Source organism: Drosophila miranda, chromosome 3 (genome assembly GCF_003369915.1).
Source record: "Drosophila miranda strain MSH22 chromosome 3, D.miranda_PacBio2.1, whole genome shotgun sequence".
In the NCBI taxonomy this organism is placed as follows: Eukaryota; Metazoa; Arthropoda; class Insecta; order Diptera; family Drosophilidae; genus Drosophila; species Drosophila miranda.
In genome coordinates, this window is record NC_046676.1 from 10645044 (window position 1) to 10667010 (window position 21967).

At 49.8% G+C, this 21967-nt stretch overlaps 5 protein-coding genes across 5 annotated transcripts; all 5 read left to right on the plus strand.

The window, feature by feature from the left end:
- Positions 1-395: 395 nt before the first annotated feature.
- On the plus strand, positions 396-4564 carry LOC117188329 (structural maintenance of chromosomes protein 2-like). The gene is made up of 7 exons (XM_033391996.1): positions 396-658; positions 719-1030; positions 1092-1821; positions 1889-2316; positions 2385-2654; positions 2724-2917; positions 2985-4564. The coding sequence occupies exons 1-7, from the start codon at positions 491-493 to the stop codon at positions 4426-4428; spliced, it is 3546 nt and encodes a 1181-aa protein (XP_033247887.1). The 5' UTR covers positions 396-490; the 3' UTR covers positions 4429-4564.
- A 1518-nt stretch (positions 4565-6082) lies between these two features.
- Positions 6083-10239, plus strand: LOC117188334 (structural maintenance of chromosomes protein 2-like). The gene is made up of 7 exons (XM_033392002.1): positions 6083-6344; positions 6405-6716; positions 6779-7508; positions 7576-8003; positions 8072-8341; positions 8411-8604; positions 8672-10239. The coding sequence occupies exons 1-7, from the start codon at positions 6177-6179 to the stop codon at positions 10101-10103; spliced, it is 3534 nt and encodes a 1177-aa protein (XP_033247893.1). The 5' UTR covers positions 6083-6176; the 3' UTR covers positions 10104-10239.
- Positions 10240-11749: 1510 nt separating this feature from the next.
- LOC117188333 (structural maintenance of chromosomes protein 2-like) lies at positions 11750-15914 on the plus strand. The gene is made up of 7 exons (XM_033392001.1): positions 11750-12016; positions 12077-12388; positions 12451-13180; positions 13248-13675; positions 13744-14013; positions 14083-14276; positions 14344-15914. Exons 1-7 carry the CDS (start codon positions 11849-11851, stop codon positions 15776-15778), a joined length of 3537 nt encoding a protein of 1178 aa, XP_033247892.1. The 5' UTR covers positions 11750-11848; the 3' UTR covers positions 15779-15914.
- A 151-nt stretch (positions 15915-16065) lies between these two features.
- LOC108159250 (hormone receptor 4) lies at positions 16066-18694 on the plus strand. The gene is made up of 3 exons (XM_017292372.2): positions 16066-16450; positions 16785-16940; positions 17003-18694. The coding sequence occupies exons 1-3, from the start codon at positions 16448-16450 to the stop codon at positions 18374-18376; spliced, it is 1533 nt and encodes a 510-aa protein (XP_017147861.1). The 5' UTR covers positions 16066-16447; the 3' UTR covers positions 18377-18694.
- Positions 18695-19035: 341 nt separating this feature from the next.
- Positions 19036-21671, plus strand: LOC108159249 (sialin). Its single transcript, XM_017292371.2, has 7 exons — positions 19036-19193; positions 19379-19605; positions 19733-19978; positions 20038-20493; positions 20564-20696; positions 20756-20997; positions 21064-21671. The coding sequence occupies exons 1-7, from the start codon at positions 19184-19186 to the stop codon at positions 21355-21357; spliced, it is 1608 nt and encodes a 535-aa protein (XP_017147860.1). The 5' UTR covers positions 19036-19183; the 3' UTR covers positions 21358-21671.
- Positions 21672-21967: the final 296 nt, after the last annotated feature.

Consider the following 21967-nt stretch of genomic DNA (forward strand, 5'->3'; position numbering starts at 1 on the left):
AGGCGCATCCGAGAGAACGCTAGTAATATTCCACGGAATGTAAACATCGTGGAATATAGAACTTGAATTCGTCAGTATATTTACGGTATATTTTTAAAATGAGACGGTATATTTTGGTATATTTCTGAGGGTTGAAATAAACTAAAACAGACCAGTGCTGCCAGAATTGGATGATATAACAAAATACGAATTAGAAATATATGACTCTTGTCCGATTTCTCGCTAAAAATTAACAAATATTACAATTACAAAAATAAAAAAACAGAAATTTGTTGTACTAAATTATTTTTAGCCAAAATAAGCTAAATGAACTGTTAAATAAGCTAGATTTCAAACTATAAAAATTTCAATTATTTTTCAAGCTATTTGCTAGCCAAATCTAGCTTAAAATAAGCTAAGATGGCAACACTGAAACAGACGCCACTTCTGAATTGGCGCTAATAGAGACGCGAAGTAAAACGGAATTGAATTGTGAATAAGTTGCAGCAATATGTACGTAAAAAAGCTGGTGCTCGACGGCTTCAAATCGTACGGTCGGCGCACGGAAATCGATGGCTTCGATCCGGAGTTTACGGCCATCACCGGTCTGAACGGCTCCGGGAAATCAAACATTTTGGACAGCATTTGCTTCGTGCTGGGCATCAGTAATCTGCAGAATGTAAGTTCCGCCAGATACATATAACACAACATTATTTAATGCGCCAGAAACAATTTAAAGGTGCGCGCCTCCGCTCTGCAAGACTTGGTGTACAAGAATGGACAGGCGGGTATAACGAAGGCAACGGTGACCATTGTGTTCGACAACACAAATGCCCTGCAGTGTCCGACGGGGTACGAGAAGTGCCGCGAGATTTCGGTGGCCCGCCAGGTCGTTGTCGGTGGCAAGAACAAATTCATAATCAATGGCAAGATCGTGCAGAACAAGAAGGTGCAGGATTTCTTCTGTTCCATCCAATTGAATGTGAACAATCCCAACTTCTTGATCATGCAGGGCAAGATCCAGCAAGTGCTCAACATGAAGCCCAAGGAGGTAAGTACAGGCGTCTCTACCGCTCTCTTCCACAAGCTGTTTTCTGTCTCTTTGCATGCAGGTGCTCTCCATGGTGGAGGAGGCCGCTGGCACCAGCCAGTATAAGACAAAGCGCGATGCCACCAAGAATCTAATCGAAAAAAAGGAATCCAAAGTGCGGGAGACCAAAGCTTTGTTGGAGGAGGAGGTCTATCCCAAGCTGGTCAAGCTGCAAGAGGATCGCGCTGCCCACGAGGAGTACAATAAACTCAAGCGCGAAATCGATTATCTAACCAGAATCTTCATCTCTGCGAATTACCTGAAGCTGTGCGAAAAACTGAAACTGTTGGAGACTAGTGAACAAAAGATAGACGATCGCATAGCCAGTTGCCTTTCGACGCGTGACAAGAACTTGGAAGAAATGGAAGCTATTGAAATCGCTCTCAAGGAGATGCAGGAGAAGATTGATGCCGAGATGGGTGGATCGATAAAGGAGCTCGAGGCCCAACTGAGTGCTAAGCGTGCCCAGGAGGCCAAAGCCTCGGGCAGCCTGAAGGCAGCGCAGGGCACCGTTGAACAAGACCAGCGGATGATAAGTACGGCCGCCAAGAACATTGCCGACGACGAGCGTGCTCTCACCAAAAAGGAGGCCGCCATGTCAAAGGTTCAGGGGGAATTTGAAGCTCTAAAAGAGGCAGATGCGATCGATACCAAGGCCTATGAAGCTGCCCGGCGGAAGCTCGAGGCTGTCTCTCAGGGTCTGTCCACCAATGAGGATGGTCAGGCGAGCACATTGCAGGAGCAGCTAATAGGTGGGTGACTCCTATATGCAACGATTACCATCTTTGCTTACCTTACCTATTCTGCTTCGCTTTTCAGTGGCTAAGGAACAGTTGAGCGAGGCACAGACCACAATCAAAATCTCGGAGATGGAGCTGCGGCACACACGAGGTCTTTTGAAACAAAAACAGGGCGAAACGCAGACGAACGATGCTGCCTATGTGAAGGACAAGGGTCTGCACGACCAGCTTCTGGTGGAGATCCAGAGCCTTGAGCGACAACTGCAGGGCCTCAACTATGAGAGCGGGCAGTTCGAGCAGCTGCGTGAGCAGAGAAACCAGCTGCACACGCGCAAGCGTGACCTTAAGCGAGAGCTGGATCGTTGCAATGCTTCTCGCTACGATCTGCAGTACCAGGATCCAGAGCCGAACTTTGATCGCCGCAAAGTGCGTGGCATGGTGGGGAAGCTCTTTCAGGTGTCCGATATGCAAAACTCCATGGCCTTGATGACCGCAGCAGGCGGAAGTGTAAGTGCCTCATGTAGTTCTGGAGTTGGGAATTTCCTTGTGACTAATATCCGATTTTTGGCCCCCAGTTGTACAGTTATGTGACGGACGATGATGTGACCAGCAAGAAGATCCTGCAGAGGGGCAACTTGCAGCGGCGTGTCACCATGATGCCCATCAACAAGATTAATTCGCACTCGCTTAACAAGAACGTGGTGGACTATGCCCAGAGCAAGGTTGGCCCAGAGAATGTCCAGTGGGCCCTGTCCCTTGTCCAGTACGATCGCTACTACGAGCCGGTCATGAAGTTTTGCTTTGGCAGCGTTCTAGTCTGTAAAGATCTGGACGTGGCCAAGAAGGTAGGTGATAGATGGGGCATCAGCATAGCAATATAGATTCTTTCCTCACCATTCGTATTCCTTCTGCAGGTCAGCTACGATCCGCGTATAAATTGCCGTTCGGTTACATTGGAAGGCGACTTGGTGGACCCGCACGGCACTGTGTCGGGTGGTGCTGCGCCTAAGGGAGCAAACATCTTGGAGGAATTGCACTCTATCCGCGAATTGGAAAAGAATTACAAGAAACTCGAGGTCGAGTTGCAGCGTGTGGAGCAGGAAATGGCGTATGTGCAGAGGAAGAGGCACAACGCAAGGCACAATTTAATTCCTCTTAAATCAATCTATTTGCAGTTCCATCGAGAATCTGGCCCACTCGTACAACAAGATTAAAGAGAATCTTGATCTGCGCCAGCTCGAGCTGACCATGTGCAAAAGCCGTCTGGCCCAGACCACATTCCAGCAGAACCAGGCCGAGATCGAGGAGATGAAGGAGAAGGTCCAGTCCTTGGAGCAGCAGAATGCAGATTCCCGGGAAAAGCAGAAGACCTCCCAGGTCAAGATCAAGGATATCGAAGCAAAGTTGGCCGATGCCAAGGGGTATCGCGAGCGCGAGCTAAAGTCGGCCACCAATGAGGTGAAGGAGACCAAGCAGAGGGCGGAGAAGTCGAGTGCCAATTGGAAGAAGCGAGAGCAGGAGTTCGAGACACTGAAGCTAGAGATCACTGAGCTGCAGAAAACCATTGAATCATCCAAGCAGCAGCACCAGGAGATGGTCGAAAATCTCGAGAAGTTCATCGCCGATCTGGCTGCTCTGCAGGAGAAGAGCTCTAGTGCAGTGTCCGAGGTGGCGGAGCTCGAGCAGGGCATTAAAGCGCAGAAGGATAAGCTACATGCCCAGAACAAGGAGATGCGAAATTTGCAGGGGAAGAGGGAAAAGATGGAAAAGCAGAACCAGGAACTTGAGCTGCAGGTAAAGAAAAAGGAGAATGAAAAGAGCAAGTCCGGCTCTCAGACCAACGAGGCCAAGAGGCGGATTCAAGACCTAGAGGTAAAGTATCCCTGGATTCCAGAAGAAAAAAGTTCCTTTGGCGTGAAGAACACCCGCTACGACTACAGCAAGACGAATCCCATTGAAGCTGGCAACAAGCTGGAACAGATGCAGGAGAGTAAGGATAAAATGGAGCGAACGCTTAACATGAATGCCATCGCGATTCTGACCCGAGAGCAAGAGAACTACGACGAGACACAGCGTCGCCGCAACATCGTGGCCCTCGACAAGGAGAAGATTAAGAAAATTATTGTGAAAATGGACGAAGAGGAGCAGGAACAGCTGAACCGCGCGGCCACCGAGGTTAACAGCAATTTCAGTAGCATTTTCAGCACTCTCCTGCCGGGTGCCGATGCCCGTCTCAATCCCGTCCTGACCAACGGCTGTCTAACAGGCCTTGAGATCAAGGTCGGCTTCAATGGGACGTGGAAGGAGAGTCTCGGTGAATTGTCCGGTGGCCAAAAGTCTCTGGTGGCTCTATCCCTTGTCCTGGCCATGCTCAAGTTCTCGCCAGCTCCCCTCTATATATTGGACGAGGTGGACGCCGCCCTGGACATGTCGCACACGCAGAACATTGGCAGCATGTTGAAGCAGCACTTTACCAACTCTCAGTTCCTTATTGTGTCGCTCAAGGACGGCCTCTTCAATCATGCAAATGTGCTGTTCCGCACGCTTTTCGAGGAGGGCGTCTCTACCGTCTCGCGGCAGGTCAGCAGATCGGGCACCACCGGTGGCCACAAACGTTGATCTGTTTTCAGTGCTGGTTCTACTATTTCATTCTCATTTTGAAAATTGAAATCTCATCTAAATTCACGAGAGAATTCATGTACATATACAAATAATTGAAGTACTGAAAATAAATACTATTTCACCTATAAATTTACTAGTAAAATGAATATAATAATCTAGGAAAAATGATATTGAAGAGTCCTATGGAAACTATATATACCATATTTTTTGATCCACAATTTCGAAGATCAAGAATGGCCTTATCCATTATTATAGCGAGAAGGCAGATTTTTTTATTTTGCCTGCCAAAATTTTATTTTGATTCAAAAATTACATTCAAACTTCCTAACGGACATTGCCAAGTGGCGCGCACATTTCCAACAGGGTCTGTGTGCGATGGCAGCACCAGCAGCAAACGTCAAACTGACTGACCGACAGAGACGAAGCGACTGACTGACTATGCGGTGCACGTGCAAAAGCGAGACGGAACGTTTGGTGAGACCGTCAAACGCACACACACGGCCATACAAATGCGTTTGTGTGCGCGATTGAAGAGGAAGAAGCAATCCGAAGAGCAGCACAACACTACACAACAATGTTTTTGAGGGAGGTGAAAAACTGAATAAAATTGCAGAAAAATCGAATAAAACCTAAACAACGGCCGTCGCAAAACAAAATATTCAAGATTTCGAGCAAACGCAGATTCCTCCACAGGCTCACAATGGTAATTATCCTCGCCAATTCTTCAATCTCATCCGCGTGTTAGGCGAGGAAAAAAATGTATAGACACCGCTGGCATTTGCCTCTGCCTCTGCCTCTGGCACGGACGGGACACACAGCATAGACAACAATACAATCAAGTGATGTGATGTGATGCCTCCCCGTCAGTGTCAGTGGCAGGGCTCGCCGCCCCCCGGCATTGAGCTTAACCAGGAGGACAACGATATTATTGACATTGTGGGGACGGAGTACTTTTACGAGGAGATGAACGGCGAGCTGAAGCCGGAGAACTTCATGTCCGGGTTCGATTATGCGCCAGAGCACCTCTGTGACGCCATTCTGACGGCGGCTGTGGGCCATGATCAGCAGCACATGCAGCACCAGAAGGATCCCCAGTCGCATGCGGTCCAGCAGTCGCAGGATCATCATACCAACGATGGTGAGACGAGCGATGCGCCTGGCTCATCGAATGGTGGCTCGTACCAGGGAGTAGCTGTATCCCAGCTGCAGGCGCACAATGGAGCTGTCGCTGGAGGGGAGCACGGTAACGGCTCGCAGGCGCATCCGAGAGAACGCTAGTAATATTCCACGGAATGTAAACATCGTGGAATATAGAACTTGAATTCGTCAGTATATTTACGGTATATTTTTAAAATGAGACGGTATATTTTGGTATATTTCTGAGGGTTGAAATAAACTAAAACAGACCAGTGCTGCCAGAATTGGATGATATAACAAAATACGAATTAGAAATAAATGACTCTTGTCCGATTTCTCGCTAAAAATTAACAAATATTACAATTACAAAAATAAAAAAACAGAAATTTGTTGTACTAAATTATTTTTAGCCAAAATAAGCTAAATGAACTGTTAAATAAGCTAGATTTCAAGCTATAAAAATTTCAATTATTTTTCAAGCTATTTGCTAGCCAAATCTAGCTTAAAATAAGCTAAGATGGCAACACTGAAACAGACGCCACTTCTGAATTGGCGCTAATAGAGACGCGAAGTAAAACGGAATTGAATTGTGAATAAGTTGCAGCAATATGTACGTAAAAAAGCTGGTGCTCGACGGCTTCAAATCGTACGGTCGGCGCACGGAAATCGATGGCTTCGATCCGGAGTTTACGGCCATCACCGGTCTGAACGGCTCCGGGAAATCCAACATTTTGGACAGCATTTGCTTCGTGCTGGGCATCAGTAATCTGCAGAATGTAAGTTCCGCCAGATACATATAACACAACATTATTTAATGCGCCAGAAACAATTTAAAGGTGCGCGCCTCCGCTCTGCAAGACTTGGTGTACAAGAATGGACAGGCGGGTATAACGAAGGCAACGGTGACCATTGTGTTCGACAACACAAATGCCCTGCAGTGTCCGACGGGGTACGAGAAGTGCCGCGAGATTTCGGTGGCCCGCCAGGTCGTTGTCGGTGGCAAGAACAAATTCATAATCAATGGCAAGATCGTGCAGAACAAGAAGGTGCAGGATTTCTTCTGTTCCATCCAATTGAATGTGAACAATCCCAACTTCTTGATCATGCAGGGCAAGATCCAGCAAGTGCTCAACATGAAGCCCAAGGAGGTAAGTACAGGCGTCTCTACCGCTCTCTTCCACAAGCTGTTTTACTGTCTCTTTGCATGCAGGTGCTCTCCATGGTGGAGGAGGCCGCTGGCACCAGCCAGTATAAGACAAAGCGCGATGCCACCAAGAATCTAATCGAAAAAAAGGAATCCAAAGTGCGGGAGACCAAAGCTTTGTTGGAGGAGGAGGTCTATCCCAAGCTGGTCAAGCTGCAAGAGGATCGCGCTGCCCACGAGGAGTACAATAAACTCAAGCGCGAAATCGATTATCTAACCAGAATCTTCATCTCTGCGAATTACCTGAAGCTGTGCGAAAAACTGAAACTGTTGGAGACTAGTGAACAAAAGATAGACGATCGCATAGCCAGTTGCCTTTCGACGCGTGACAAGAACTTGGAAGAAATGGAAGCTATTGAAATCGCTCTCAAGGAGATGCAGGAGAAGATTGATGCCGAGATGGGTGGATCGATAAAGGAGCTCGAGGCCCAACTGAGTGCTAAGCGTGCCCAGGAGGCCAAAGCCTCGGGCAGCCTGAAGGCAGCGCAGGGCACCGTTGAACAAGACCAGCGGATGATAAGTACGGCCGCCAAGAACATTGCCGACGACGAGCGTGCTCTCACCAAAAAGGAGGCCGCCATGTCAAAGGTTCAGGGGGAATTTGAAGCTCTAAAAGAGGCAGATGCGATCGATACCAAGGCCTATGAAGCTGCCCGGCGGAAGCTCGAGGCTGTCTCTCAGGGTCTGTCCACCAATGAGGATGGTCAGGCGAGCACATTGCAGGAGCAGCTAATAGGTGGGTGACTCCTATATGCAACGATTACCATCTTTGCTTACCTTACCTATTCTGCTTCGCTTTTCAGTGGCTAAGGAACAGTTGAGCGAGGCACAGACCACAATCAAAATCTCGGAGATGGAGCTGCGGCACACACGAGGTCTTTTGAAACAAAAACAGGGCGAAACGCAGACGAACGATGCTGCCTATGTGAAGGACAAGGGTCTGCACGACCAGCTTCTGGTGGAGATCCAGAGCCTTGAGCGACAACTGCAGGGCCTCAACTATGAGAGCGGGCAGTTCGAGCAGCTGCGGGAGCAGAGAAACCAGCTGCACACGCGCAAGCGTGACCTTAAGCGAGAGCTGGATCGTTGCAATGCCTCTCGCTACGATCTGCAGTACCAGGATCCAGAGCCGAACTTTGATCGCCGCAAAGTGCGTGGCATGGTGGGGAAGCTCTTTCAGGTGTCCGATATGCAAAACTCCATGGCCTTGATGACCGCAGCAGGCGGAAGTGTAAGTGCCTCATGTAGTTCTGGAGTTGGCAATTTCCTTGTGACTAATATCCGATTTTTGGCCCCCAGTTGTACAGTTATGTGACGGACGATGATGTGACCAGCAAGAAGATCCTGCAGAGGGGCAACTTGCAGCGGCGTGTCACCATGATGCCCATCAACAAGATTAATTCGCACTCGCTTAACAAGAACGTGGTGGACTATGCCCAGAGCAAGGTTGGCCCAGAGAATGTCCAGTGGGCCCTGTCCCTTGTCCAGTACGATCGCTACTACGAGCCGGTCATGAAGTTTTGCTTTGGCAGCGTTCTAGTCTGTAAAGATCTGGACGTGGCCAAGAAGGTAGGTGATAGATGGGGCATCAGCATAGCAATATAGATTCTTTCCTCACCATTCGTATTCCTTCTGCAGGTCAGCTACGATCCGCGTATAAATTGCCGTTCGGTTACATTGGAAGGCGACTTGGTGGACCCGGACGGCACTGTGTCGGGTGGTGCTGCGCCTAAGGGAGCAAACATCTTGGAGGAATTGCACTCTATCCGCGAATTGAAAAAGAATTACAAGAAACTCGAGGTCGAGTTGCAGCGTGTGGAGCAGGAAATGGCGTATGTGCAGAGGAAGAGGCACAACGCAAGGCACAATTTAATTCCTCTTAAATCAATCTATTTGCAGTTCCATCGAGAATCTGGCCCACTCGTACAACAAGATTAAAGAGAATCTTGATCTGCGCCAGCTCGAGCTGACCATGTGCAAAAGCCGTCTGGCCCAGACCACATTCCAGCAGAACCAGGCCGAGATCGAGGAGATGAAGGAGAAGGTCCAGTCCTTGGAGCAGCAGAATGCAGATTCCCGGGAAAAGCAGAAGACCTCCCAGGTCAAGATCAAGGATATCGAAGCAAAGTTGGCCGATGCCAAGGGGTATCGCGAGCGCGAGCTAAAGTCGGCCACCAATGAGGTGAAGGAGACCAAGCAGAGGGCGGAGAAGTCGAGTGCCAATTGGAAGAAGCGAGAGCAGGAGTTCGAGACACTGAAGCTAGAGATCACTGAGCTGCAGAAAACCATTGAATCATCCAAGCAGCAGCACCAGGAGATGGTCGAAAATCTCGAGAAGTTCATCGCCGATCTGGCTGCTCTGCAGGAGAAGATCTCTAGTGCAGTGTCCGAGGTGGCGGAGCTCGAGCAGGGCATTGAAGCGCAGAAGGATAAGCTACATGCCCAGAACAAGGAGATGCGAAATTTGCAGGTGAAGAGGGAAAAGATGGAAAAGCAGAACCAGGAACTTGAGCTGCAGGTAAAGAAAAAGGAGAATGAAAAGAGCAAGTCCGGCTCTCAGACCAACGAGGCCAAGAGGCGGATTCAAGACCTAGAGGTAAAGTATCCCTGGATTCCAGAGGAAAAAAGTTCCTTTGGCGTGAAGAACACCCGCTACGACTACAGCAAGACGAATCCCATTGAAGCTGGCAACAAGCTGGAACAGATGCAGGAGAGTAAGGATAAAATGGAGCGAACGCTTAACATGAATGCCATCGCGATTCTGACCCGAGAGCAAGAGAACTACGACGAGAACTGCAACATCGTGGCCCTCGACAAGGAGATTAAGAAAATTATTGTGAAAATGGACGAAGAGGAGCAGGAACAGCTGAACCGCGCGGCCACCGAGGTTAACAGCAATTTCAGTAGCATTTTCAGCGCTCTCCTGCCGGGTGCCGATGCCCGTCTCAATCCCGTCCTGACCAACGGCTGTCTAACAGGCCTTGAGATCAAGGTCGGCTTCAATGGGACGTGGAAGGAGAGTCTCGGTGAATTGTCCGGTGGCCAAAAGTCTCTGGTGGCTCTATCCCTTGTCCTGGCCATGCTCAAGTTCTCGCCAGCTCCCCTCTATATATTGGACGAGGTGGACGCCGCCCTGGACATGTCGCACACGCAGAACATTGGCAGCATGTTGAAGCAGCACTTTACCAACTCCCAGTTCCTTATTGTGTCGCTCAAGGACGGCCTCTTCAATCATGCAAATGTGCTGTTCCGCACGCTTTTCGAGGAGGGCGTCTCTACCGTCTCGCGGCAGGTCAGCAGATCGGGCACCACCGGTGGCCACAAACGTTGATCTGTTTTCAGTGCTGGTTCTACTATTTCATTCTCATTTTGAAAATTGAAATCTCATCTAAATTCACGAGAGAATTCATGTACATATACAAATAATTGAAGTACTGAAAATAAATACTATTTCACCTATAAATTTACTAGTAAAATGAATATAATAATCTAGGAAAAATGATATTGAAGAGTCCTATGGAAACTATATATACCATATTTTTTGATCCACAATTTCGAAGATCAAGAATGGCCTTATCCATTATTATAGCGAGAAGGCAGATTTTTTTATTTTGCCTGCCAAAATTTTATTTTGATTCAAAAATTACATTCAAACTTCCTAACGGACATTGCCAAGTGGCGCGCACATTTCCAACAGGGTCTGTGTGCGATGGCAGCACCAGCAGCAAACGTCAAACTGACTGACCGACAGAGACGAAGCGACTGACTGACTATGCGGTGCACGTGCAAAAGCGAGACGGAACGTTTGGTGAGACCGTCAAACGCACACACACGGCCATACAAATGCGTTTGTGTGCGCGATTGAAGAGGAAGAAGCAATCCGAAGAGCAGCACAACACTACACAACGTTTTTGAGGGAGGTGAAAAACTGAATAAAATTTCAGAAAAATCGAATAAAACCTAAACAACGGCCGTCGCAAAACAAAATATTCAAGATTTCGAGCAAACGCAGATTCCTCCACAGGCTCACAATGGTAATTATCCTCGCCAATTCTTCAATCTCATCCGCGTGTTAGGCGAGGAAAAAAATGTATAGACACCGCTGGCATTTGCCTCTGCCTCTGCCTCTGGCACGGACGGGACACACAGCATAGACAACAATACAATCAAGTGATGTGATGTGATGCCTCCCCGTCAGTGTCAGTGGCAGGGCTCGCCGCCCCCCGGCATTGAGCTTAACCAGGAGGACAACGATATTATTGACATTGTGGGGACGGAGTACTTTTACGAGGAGATGAACGGCGAGCTGAAGCCGGAGAACTTCATGTCCGGGTTCGATTATGCGCCAGAGCACCTCTGTGACGCCATTCTGACGGCGGCTGTGGGCCATGATCAGCAGCACATGCAGCACCAGAAGGATCCCCAGTCGCATGCGGTCCAGCAGTCGCAGGATCATCATACCAACGATGGTGAGACGAGCGATGCGCCTGGCTCATCGAATGGTGGCTCGTACCAGGGAGTAGCTGTATCCCAGCTGCAGGCGCACAATGGAGCTGGCGCTGGAGGGGAGCACGGTAACGGCTCGCAGGCGCATCCGAGAGAACGCTAGTAATATTCCACGGAATGTAAACATCGTGGAATATAGAACTTGAATTCGTCAGTATATTTACGGTATATTTTTAAAATGAGACGGTATATTTTGGTATATTTCTGAGGGTTGAAATAAACTAAAACAGACCAGTGCTGCCAGAATTGGATGATATAACAAAATACGAATTAGAAATATATGACTCTTGTCCGATTTCTCGCTAAAAATTAACAAATATTACAATTACAAAAATAAAAAAACAGAAATTTGTTGTACTAAATTATTTTTAGCCAAAATAAGCTAAATGAACTGTTAAATAAGCTAGATTTCAAGCTATAAGAATTTCAATTATTTTTCAAGCTATTTGCTAGCCAAATCTAGCTTAAAATAAGCTAAGATGGCAACACTGAAACAGACGCCACTTCTGAATTGGCGCTAATAGAGACGCGAAGTAAAACGGAATTGAATTGTGAATAAGTTGCAGCAATATGTACGTAAAAAAGCTGGTGCTCGACGGCTTCAAATCGTACGGTCGGCGCACGGAAATCGATGGCTTCGATCCGGAGTTTACGGCCATCACCGGTCTGAACGGCTCCGGGAAATCCAACATTTTGGACAGCATTTGCTTCGTGCTGGGCATCAGTAATCTGCAGAATGTAAGTTCCGCCAGATACATATAACACAACATTATTTAATGCGCCAGAAACAATTTAAAGGTGCGCGCCTCCGCTATGCAAGACTTGGTGTACAAGAATGGACAGGCGGGTATAACGAAGGCAACGGTGACCATTGTGTTCGACAACACAAATGCCCTGCAGTGTCCGACGGGGTACGAGAAGTGCCGCGAGATTTCGGTGGCCCGCCAGGTCGATGTCGGTGGCAAGAACAAATTCATAATCAATGGCAAGATCGTGCAGAACAAGAAGGTGCAGGATTTCTTCTGTTCCATCCAATTGAATGTGAACAATCCCAACTTCTTGATCATGCAGGGCAAGATCCAGCAAGTGCTCAACATGAAGCCCAAGGAGGTAAGTACAGGCGTCTCTACCGCTCTCTTCCACAAGCTGTTTTACTGTCTGTTTGCATGCAGGTGCTCTCCATGGTGGAGGAGGCCGCTGGCACCAGCCAGTATAAGACAAAGCGCGATGCCACCAAGAATCTAATCGAAAAAAAGGAATCCAAAGTGCGGGAGACCAAAGCTTTGTTGGAGGAGGAGGTCTATCCCAAGCTGGTCAAGCTGCAAGAGGATCGCGCTGCCCACGAGGAGTACAATAAACTCAAGCGCGAAATCGATTATCTAACCAGAATCTTCATCTCTGCGAATTACCTGAAGCTGTGCGAAAAACTGAAACTGTTGGAGACTAGTGAACAAAAGATAGACGATCGCATAGCCAGTTGCCTTTCGACGCGTGACAAGAACTTGGAAGAAATGGAAGCTATTGAAATCGCTCTCAAGGAGATGCAGGAGAAGATTGATGCCGAGATGGGTGGATCGATAAAGGAGCTCGAGGCCCAACTGAGTGCTAAGCGTGCCCAGGAGGCCAAAGCCTCGGGCAGCCTGAAGGCAGCGCAGGGCACCGTTGAACAAGACCAGCGGATGATAAGTACGGCCGCCAAGAACATTGCCGACGACGAGCGTGCTCTCACCAAAAAGGAGGCCGCCATGTCAAAGGTTCAGGGGGAATTTGAAGCTCTAAAAGAGGCAGATGCGATCGATACCAAGGCCTATGAAGCTGCCCGGCGGAAGCTCGAGGCTGTCTCTCAGGGTCTGTCCACCAATGAGGATGGTCAGGCGAGCACATTGCAGGAGCAGCTAATAGGTGGGTGACTCCTATATGCAACGATTACCATCTTTGCTTACCTTACCTATTCTGCTTCGCTTTTCAGTGGCTAAGGAACAGTTGAGCGAGGCACAGACCACAATCAAAATCTCGGAGATGGAGCTGCGGCACACACGAGGTCTTTTGAAACAAAAACAGGGCGAAACGCAGACGAACGATGCTGCCTATGTGAAGGACAAGGGTCTGCACGACCAGCTTCTGGTGGAGATCCAGAGCCTTGAGCGACAACTGCAGGGCCTCAACTATGAGAGCGGGCAGTTCGAGCAGCTGCGGGAGCAGAGAAACCAGCTGCACACGCGCAAGCGTGACCTTAAGCGAGAGCTGGATCGTTGCAATGCCTCTCGCTACGATCTGCAGTACCAGGATCCAGAGCCGAACTTTGATCGCCGCAAAGTGCGTGGCATGGTGGGGAAGCTCTTTCAGGTGTCCGATATGCAAAACTCCATGGCCTTGATGACCGCAGCAGGCGGAAGTGTAAGTGCCTCATGTAGTTCTGGAGTTGGGAATTTCCTTGTGACTAATATCCGATTTTTGGCCCCCAGTTGTACAGTTATGTGACGGACGATGATGTGACCAGCAAGAAGATCCTGCAGAGGGGCAACTTGCAGCGGCGTGTCACCATGATGCCCATCAACAAGATTAATTCGCACTCGCTCAACAAGAACGTGGTGGACTATGCCCAGAGCAAGGTTGGCCCAGAGAATGTCCAGTGGGCCCTGTCCCTTGTCCAGTACGATCGCTACTACGAGCCGGTCATGAAGTTTTGCTTTGGCAGCTTTCTAGTCTGTAAAGATCTGGACGTGGCCAAGAAGGTAGGTGATAGATGGGGCATCAGCATAGCAATATAGATTCTTTCCTCACCATTCGTATTCCTTCTGCAGGTCAGCTACGATCCGCGTATAAATTGCCGTTCGGTTACATTGGAAGGCGACTTGGTGGACCCGGACGGCACTGTGTCGGGTGGTGCTGCGCCTAAGGGAGCAAACATCTTGGAGGAATTGCACTCTATCCGCGAATTGAAAAAGAATTACAAGAAACTCGAGGTCGAGTTGCAGCGTGTGGAGCAGGAAATGGCGTATGTGCAGAGGAAGAGGCACAACGCAAGGCACAATTTAATTCCTCTTAAATCAATCTATTTGCAGTTCCATCGAGAATCTGGCCCACTCGTACAACAAGATTAAAGAGAATCTTGATCTGCGCCAGCTCGAGCTGACCATGTGCAAAAGCCGTCTGGCCCAGACCACATTCCAGCAGAACCAGGCCGAGATCGAGGAGATGAAGGAGAAGGTCCAGTCCTTGGAGCAGCAGAATGCAGATTCCCGGGAAAAGCAGAAGACCTCCCAGGTCAAGATCAAGGATATCGAAGCAAAGTTGGCCGATGCCAAGGGGTATCGCGAGCGCGAGCTAAAGTCGGCCACCAATGAGGTGAAGGAGACCAAGCAGAGGGCGGAGAAGTCGAGTGCCAATTGGAAGAAGCGAGAGCAGGAGTTCGAGACACTGAAGCTAGAGATCACTGAGCTGCAGAAAACCATTGAATCATCCAAGCAGCAGCACCAGGAGATGGTCGAAAATCTCGAGAAGTTCATCGCCGATCTGGCTGCTCTGCAGGAGAAGATCTCTAGTGCAGTGTCCGAGGTGGCGGAGCTCGAGCAGGGCATTGAAGCGCAGAAGGATAAGCTACATGCCCAGAACAAGGAGATGCGAAATTTGCAGGTGAAGAGGGAAAAGATGGAAAAGCAGAACCAGGAACTTGAGCTGCAGGTAAAGAAAAAGGAGAATGAAAAGAGCAAGTCCGGCTCTCAGACCAACGAGGCCAAGAGGCGGATTCAAGACCTAGAGGTAAAGTATCCCTGGATTCCAGAGGAAAAAAGTGCCTTTGGCGTGAAGAACACCCGCTACGACTACAGCAAGACGAATCCCATTGAAGCTGGCAACAAGCTGGAACAGATGCAGGAGAGTAAGGATAAAATGGAGCGAACGCTTAACATGAATGCCATCGCGATTCTGACCCGAGAGCAAGAGAACTACGACGAGAACTGCAACATCGTGGCCCTCGACAAGGAGAAGATTAAGAAAATTATTGTGAAAATGGACGAAGAGGAGCAGGAACAGCTGAACCGCGCGGCCACCGAGGTTAACAGCAATTTCAGTAGCATTTTCAGCGCTCTCCTGCCGGGTGCCGATGCCCGTCTCAATCCCGTCCTGACCAACGGCTGTCTAACAGGCCTTGAGATCAAGGTCGGCTTCAATGGGACGTGGAAGGAGAGTCTCGGTGAATTGTCCGGTGGCCAAAAGTCTCTGGTGGCTCTATCCCTTGTCCTGGCCATGCTCAAGTTCTCGCCAGCTCCCCTCTATATATTGGACGAGGTGGACGCCGCCCTGGACATGTCGCACACGCAGAACATTGGCAGCATGTTGAAGCAGCACTTTACCAACTCTCAGTTCCTTATTGTGTCGCTCAAGGACGGCCTCTTCAATCATGCAAATGTGCTGTTCCGCACGCTTTTCGAGGAGGGCGTCTCTACCGTCTCGCGGCAGGTCAGCAGATCGGGCACCACCGGTGGCCACAAACGTTGATCTGTTTTCAGTGCTGGTTCTACTATTTCATTCTCATTTTGAAAATTGAAATCTCATCTAAATTCACGAGAGAATTCATGTACATATACAAATAATTGAAGTACTGAAAATAAATACTATTTCACCTATAAATTTACTAGTAAAATGAATATAATAATCTAGGAAAAATGATATTGAAGAGTCCTATGGAAACTATATATACCATATATTTTTTGATCCACAATTTCGAAGATCAAGAATGGCCTTATCCATTATTATAGCGAGAAGGCAGATTTTTATTACATTCAAACTTCCTAACGGACATTGCCAAGTGGCGCGCACATTTCCAACAGGGTCTGTGTGCGATGGCAGCACCAGCAGCAAACGTCAAACTGACTGACCGACAGAGACGAAGCGACTGACTGACTATGCGGTGCACGTGCAAAAGCGAGACGGAACGTTTGGTGAGACCGTCAAACGCACACACACGGCCATACAAATGCGTTTGTGTGCGCGATTGAAGAGGAAGAAGCAATCCGAAGAGCAGCACAACACTACACAACAATGTTTTTGAGGGAGGTGAAAAACTGAATAAAATTGCAGAAAAATCGAATAAAACCCAAACAACGGCCGTCGCAAAACAAAATATTCAAGATTTCGAGCAAACGCAGATTCCTCCACAGGCTCACAATGGTAATTATCCTCGCCAATTCTTCAATCTCATCCGCGTGTTAGGCGAGGAAAAAAATGTATAGACACCGCTGGCATTTGCCTCTGCCTCTGCCTCTGGCACGGACGGGACACACAGCATAGACAACAATACAATCAAGTGATGTGATGTGATGCCTCCCCGTCAGTGTCAGTGGCAACAATAGAATAGATTCCATTAGAGACTAGAGCTCCGCTGCCCTGGAAAGAGCAGGGAATTTGCTCTGACAAAACTATGGATTATTTTATAGTCTTTTTGAAACTTTCCTTTGTCTGTCTCGCCACCCAACTTAAAAAGTTCCCCCACTTTGTTTTCTAGGATCGTGTGACGAAGCCGCAAAAGAAAATGCTCATCACGTTGCTGCGGGAGACCAAGTACATGGAGGGCAAGAAGGAGAAGGAGTGGTACTGGGAGAAGATCCAAGCGGCGTTGAACACCATCGGCCCCAAGAAGACCATTATACAGTGGAAGAAGGTGAGTGGATCCTATCCTCTCCAGGGAGCAACACAATAGTCTGTACGATTATTCCTTTGCAGTGCTGGCGGGATATGCGGCTGACCACGCGGAAGAAACTGGCGGAGCTGAAGCGCTGCCAGCTGTCGGGGGGCTCGCCGCCCCCCGGCATTGAGCTTAACCAGGAGGACAACGATATTATTGACATTGTGGGGACGGAGTACTTTTACGAGGAGATGAACGGCGAGCTGAAGCCGGAGAACTTCATGTCCGGGTTCGATTATGCGCCAGAGCACCTCTGTGACGCCATTCTGACGGCGGCTGTGGGCCATCATCAGCAGCACATGCAGCACCAGAAGGATCCCCAGTCGCATGCGGTCCAGCAGTCGCAGGATCATCATACCAACGATGGTGAGACGAGCGATGCGCCTGGTTCATCGAATGGTGGCTCGTACCAGGGAGTAGCTGTATCCCAGCTGCAGGCGCACAATGGAGCTGGCGCTGGAGGTGAGCACGGTAACGGCTCGCAGGCGCATCCGGGAATGCCTCAACATCCAGCCTTCCATGGCGGTCTGCATCCACATCTACTGAGGCGTCAGGCCGGCAATACGCCGCTGCCCAGGGAGACGCCGTTCGAGGAGAAGCTGCTGCAGTTCATGCAGGATGCGTTCCCCAAGAAGAGCAAGAAGCGCAAGCAACGCGATCCGGACAAGCTCTTCCTGCTGTCGCTCTACGAGGAGATCAAGCGTGTGCCCGAGGAGATACGCCTGGACGTGAAGTCCGAACTAATGCAGATCCTGAAGAAGTACCAGAAGAAGTCGCCGGTCAAGGCGGAGAAATCATCGGCCTCCTCCACCTCCACGTCCTCGAAGCAGAGCACAAGCAGCAGCAGCGGCAGCTCCGTGACCGCACATCTGTCGCACAGCATGTATCAGCTGCAGAAGAAGTACGACAAGGGCGAGCGGGAGTCCTCGCCCCAGTCGCAGGTGGAGCGGGTCTCTGCCGCCTCGGCCGTGTCCCTACACGTCCCCCAGCAGCTGCCGCTCTTCCAGCTTCAGAAGAAGTACGAGGAGAGCGCCGCCGAGAAGGCTCACCAGCAGCAGCAGCAGCAGCAGAGCGAGCAGCGCAAACATGTGGAGGCGCATCAGCAGCAGCATGCGGCCCACCAGCAGCCGCCGCCTCCTCCGCCCAACGAACAGCATCTCCACCACCCGCAGATGGCCCACAACATCATGTTTCCGCTGGCGCAGCTGCGCAACGAACAGCAGCCGCCGACGCAGCAGCACCATGCCCACAATCCCCACCAGCAGCAGCAACAGCAGCAGCAGCAACATCCCCACCAGCAGCAGCAGCAGCAGTCGCAACAGCACCACCCGCCAACGATCTTCGGATCGGCCACCAGCACAACTGCCATGAGCGCCGAGCGCCCGGCCATGTCCTACGAGAATGTCGGATGAGTGTTGAGCCGTCTGTGGGAAGCTACTTGTGTTGCACCACGGCCCACGACGGTGTCACCCACGACGGCAGACCCACACCACTGTTAGCCAAGCTTCTGCGAACTTTGAACTGTGTGCAACCTTACCCTAGGTTCTATTCGTCTAATCCCTATGCTAGCCTATACCTAAGTACGATACATTGTCTGAATGTAGAGCCATGATATGATCTGATCCTCATGTAAATGTTCCAGTGGCAATATAGTTAGATCGTGACCCGTGAATTTATCGATGTATACACAAAATGCAATAACTCAAATATAAATGTATCTTTAGACTGTATGAGGAATGGCCACTGTATCTGGTAGCTCCCATCTCTGTGTGGACTTTGCGGCTGGGTAATTAATCCTTCTCCTGGCTATCCTATCCATTAAACTGTCACCTGGTACGAGTACGCGTATTAGTTGACTTGTCTGTTGTTCCCATACTATATGCGTGAGCACGCCATATCATAAAGCTTGTCAACCGGCTGACTGATCAGCTAAAAATGAGAACTTTATCTGGCCCCATCGCATGCGAGATGAGCGATCCACGAGCAGAGCTGCAACATAAGCCGAGCGGCGAGCGCTTATCAGTGGCGTGGCGAACGGCCTGGCGTGGGTGTGTGGCACACAGATCTCAATGGGCTTGGGCATTCTAGTCTGGCAATTGGACGAGTCGGTTCGTTGTCGCTGCGATCTCAAATCCGATCAGATCCTGTCAAACCGGCGATGAGGAAACCGATTCAAGTGCAAGATTGCTGATTAAAACAGAAGAATCAACTCATTCGCCATGGCTGAAGGTACTGTATTGTACTGAAGGGGGGCTACAGTTCGACTCTACATTGATCAAGTTCATCTTAGCATCTGGCTCAAGATCTGGCACTGTTTCAAACCACAAGCCACGCTTGTTGGGGCTTCACATTTCATGTTCTGTGAAGATCATCCGCCCAAAGATACATATCTCTACCGCGCTCTGTTCTTTCAGTCGAGGCCCGCACTGTGCTCTGGTACATGACGTTCATGGGATTCATTGTGAACTACATGATTCGGATCAATCTGAACATCACCATCGTGGACATGATTGCCGGCAAAGGTGAGGCGGTGCCCCTCAATCAGTCCTCCCTCGATCTGGTGAACGCATCGGACTTTGCCTCTCTTCCGGATGACAGCGAGAGGTTCTCACTGGAGCGGTGGTTTCTTGATTGGGCTAATGTGAGTGCGCGTTCGGATATGTGAATCACATGTTAAGTGGTTAATGGATGCAGCTTGTGCAGCGGAATGCGGAATGCGGGGCGTATGAGTAACGCTATCTCTCCCTCCATCTCCATCTCTTTGACAGATTGGCTATGATCGGGAGGGCTTCCACTGGAACGAGAAGCAGCAGGGCGCTCTGTTGGGGTCCTTCTTCTGGGCCCACTGGACCCTGCAGATACCCGGTGGCATTCTGGCCACCAAATACGGCACCAAGCTGATCTTTGGCTGGTCGAACGGCATCGGAGTCTTCTGCTGCTTCCTCATACCGATTGTCTCCTACTGGAGCTACACGGGTCTGATTTGTCTGCGTGTCTTCCAAGGCTGGATAACTGTAAGACGGATAGCCTGGATGCAGGTTTCGCGCGGCTCACTGATCGTATCCTCTTTTAGGGATTGGCCTGGCCCTCGATGCATGTTCTGACCGCCAAATGGATACCGCCCAACGAGAGGAGCAAGTTCGTCAGCGCCTATCTGGGCAGCTCGGTCGGAGTGGCGCTGTTCTACCCCATCTTTGGGTACATCATCGACTGGACCAGCTGGGAGTGGGTCTACTACATTTGCGGCGTTGTCGGCACCCTGTGGTTCATTGCCTGGCAGTTCCTCGTCTACGACACACCTGCCGAGCATCCGCGCATCGCCGACTCGGAGCGCAGATACATCGAAAAGTCGCTGGGCGCCTCCGTGCAGAGCAGCAACAAGGGTCCGACGCCCTGGATGGCCATAGCTACCTCGCGGCCCGTCTGGCTAAATGTGGTGGCCCAGTGGGGCGGCATTTGGGGTTTGTTCACCCTGATGACGCATGCCCCGACCTACTTCCGATTGATCCATCACTGGAACATTCGAGCGGTGAGTGGTTGCTCCTCCGCAAGAGAGAGAGAGAGTCGGAAGAGAGTAATGGGAGACTTATTTTTCTCAGACGGGTTTCCTCTCCGGCCTGCCCCATCTGATGCGGATGATATTCGCCTATACCTTCTCCATTCTGGCTGACTATCTGCTGCGAACGGATCGCCTGAGTCGCACCAATGTCCGCAAGCTGGCCACCTTTGTCTGTGAGTATTGTGGAGCTCCTCCAGAGCTCCTAAATCTCTACCTTCTCCTTTTCCTGCAGGCTGTGGTGTCAAGGGTCTGGTGGTGCTGGCATTGGCCTACTTTGGCTATAATGCAATGGCAGCCATTCTGCTGGTGACCTTGGCCACCATGTTCCATGGAGCAGTGTCCTCCGGCCCGTTGGCCTCGATGGTGGATCTGTCGCCCAACTATGCGGGCATTGTTCTGGGTGTTAGTGGCATGATTGGAGGCATGCCGGGTTTCATTTCACCCCTGATTGTGGGTCACCTGACCCAGGGTAATGTAAGTTTCTTCCTGGAGATCTTTCCCCAATTGATTTCATCTGAATGAGTCCTTTTTTTCCTCCAGCAAACCATCGAAGCCTGGAAGAAAGTGTTCCTTCTGAGCTCCGCCATGCTGACGGGCAGTGGCATCCTGTATGTCCTCTTCTCGGAGTCCACGTTACAGCCGTGGAACAGTGGCTGCCACGCACTGCCCGATGCTGGACTCAAGGAGCTGCAGACCTTAGAGGCGAGGCTGGAGGATGAGGAGGAAAAGAAACCACTCAACAGATCAGATGCCGATCATGTCACGACGGAGGCCAAGGCGGAGACGGAGATGGAGACGGAGACCGAGACCAAAACAAAATCCATTCAGCTCTGAAATGTGACAATCCAGCACGTCATCCCCCTCTTTATTGGCCCCCAGGTCCGTGTTGGTTATGGCACCCAGTCCGTGGACGCCTGATAGGGCTTATCGGTCTGCGAATCGGGGGAAATATTTGCCCACGGATTTGGGCGAGTTTAGGCGTCTCCAACCTCCAGCTTTAAGTAAACTCGTAATAATAACAACATACCATGCATATATAGTCGTAAGATTAGGTTCCTCCATCCACCCAATGTCTGTCTGTCCACTGTTTGTGTGTGTGTGTGCGTGTGTGGTCGTAGTCAAATACACAAAAGGGAAAAGATTTATTAGTCAAATGTTTAATTGCTCTCCAACACCTCGATCCCACACGCCCTGCCTGACCAGATTAGGTGCAGGGGTCTGGGATCACTTGGGGACTGCATGATGATGGGTGGATAAAGGTTGTCTGCTATTTCGGTAGCTCGGAGAGATTAGCTGCTTTTTTTGGTCTTCAATGGAATGGTAATCTCTGGAAGTCTTTGTGCTGTGAGATGTCTTTATGCATACCTATACTTCGAAAAGTAGATATGTAAGTCTCCTTTGGATAGAAAAATCAGTCTCTGAATAAACTAAAGGAATTGGATAA

Bases quoted from the DNA above. Each gene is read 5' to 3' on its own strand.
- LOC117188333 (XM_033392001.1), top strand. From the start codon at position 11,849: ATGTACGTAAAAAAGCTGGTGCTCGACGGCTTCAAATCGTACGGTCGG. The intron at 12,017-12,076 runs GTAAGTTCCGCC...AACAATTTAAAG, and splicing joins GCATCAGTAATCTGCAGAAT to GTGCGCGCCTCCGCTATGCA. The intron at 14,014-14,082 runs GTAGGTGATAGA...TTCCTTCTGCAG, and splicing joins ATCTGGACGTGGCCAAGAAG to GTCAGCTACGATCCGCGTAT.
- LOC108159250 (XM_017292372.2), top strand. The intron at 16,941-17,002 runs GTGAGTGGATCC...ATTCCTTTGCAG, and splicing joins CCATTATACAGTGGAAGAAG to TGCTGGCGGGATATGCGGCT.
- LOC117188334 (XM_033392002.1), top strand. From the start codon at position 6,177: ATGTACGTAAAAAAGCTGGTGCTCGACGGCTTCAAATCGTACGGTCGG. The intron at 7,509-7,575 runs GTGGGTGACTCC...TTCGCTTTTCAG, and splicing joins ATTGCAGGAGCAGCTAATAG to TGGCTAAGGAACAGTTGAGC. The intron at 8,004-8,071 runs GTAAGTGCCTCA...TTTGGCCCCCAG, and splicing joins TGACCGCAGCAGGCGGAAGT to TTGTACAGTTATGTGACGGA.
- LOC108159249 (XM_017292371.2), top strand. The intron at 19,979-20,037 runs GTAAGACGGATA...ATCCTCTTTTAG, and splicing joins TCTTCCAAGGCTGGATAACT to GGATTGGCCTGGCCCTCGAT. The intron at 20,494-20,563 runs GTGAGTGGTTGC...TATTTTTCTCAG, and splicing joins ATCACTGGAACATTCGAGCG to ACGGGTTTCCTCTCCGGCCT.
- LOC117188329 (XM_033391996.1), top strand. From the start codon at position 491: ATGTACGTAAAAAAGCTGGTGCTCGACGGCTTCAAATCGTACGGTCGG. The intron at 1,031-1,091 runs GTAAGTACAGGC...CTTTGCATGCAG, and splicing joins TCAACATGAAGCCCAAGGAG to GTGCTCTCCATGGTGGAGGA. The intron at 2,918-2,984 runs GTATGTGCAGAG...ATCTATTTGCAG, and splicing joins CGTGTGGAGCAGGAAATGGC to TTCCATCGAGAATCTGGCCC.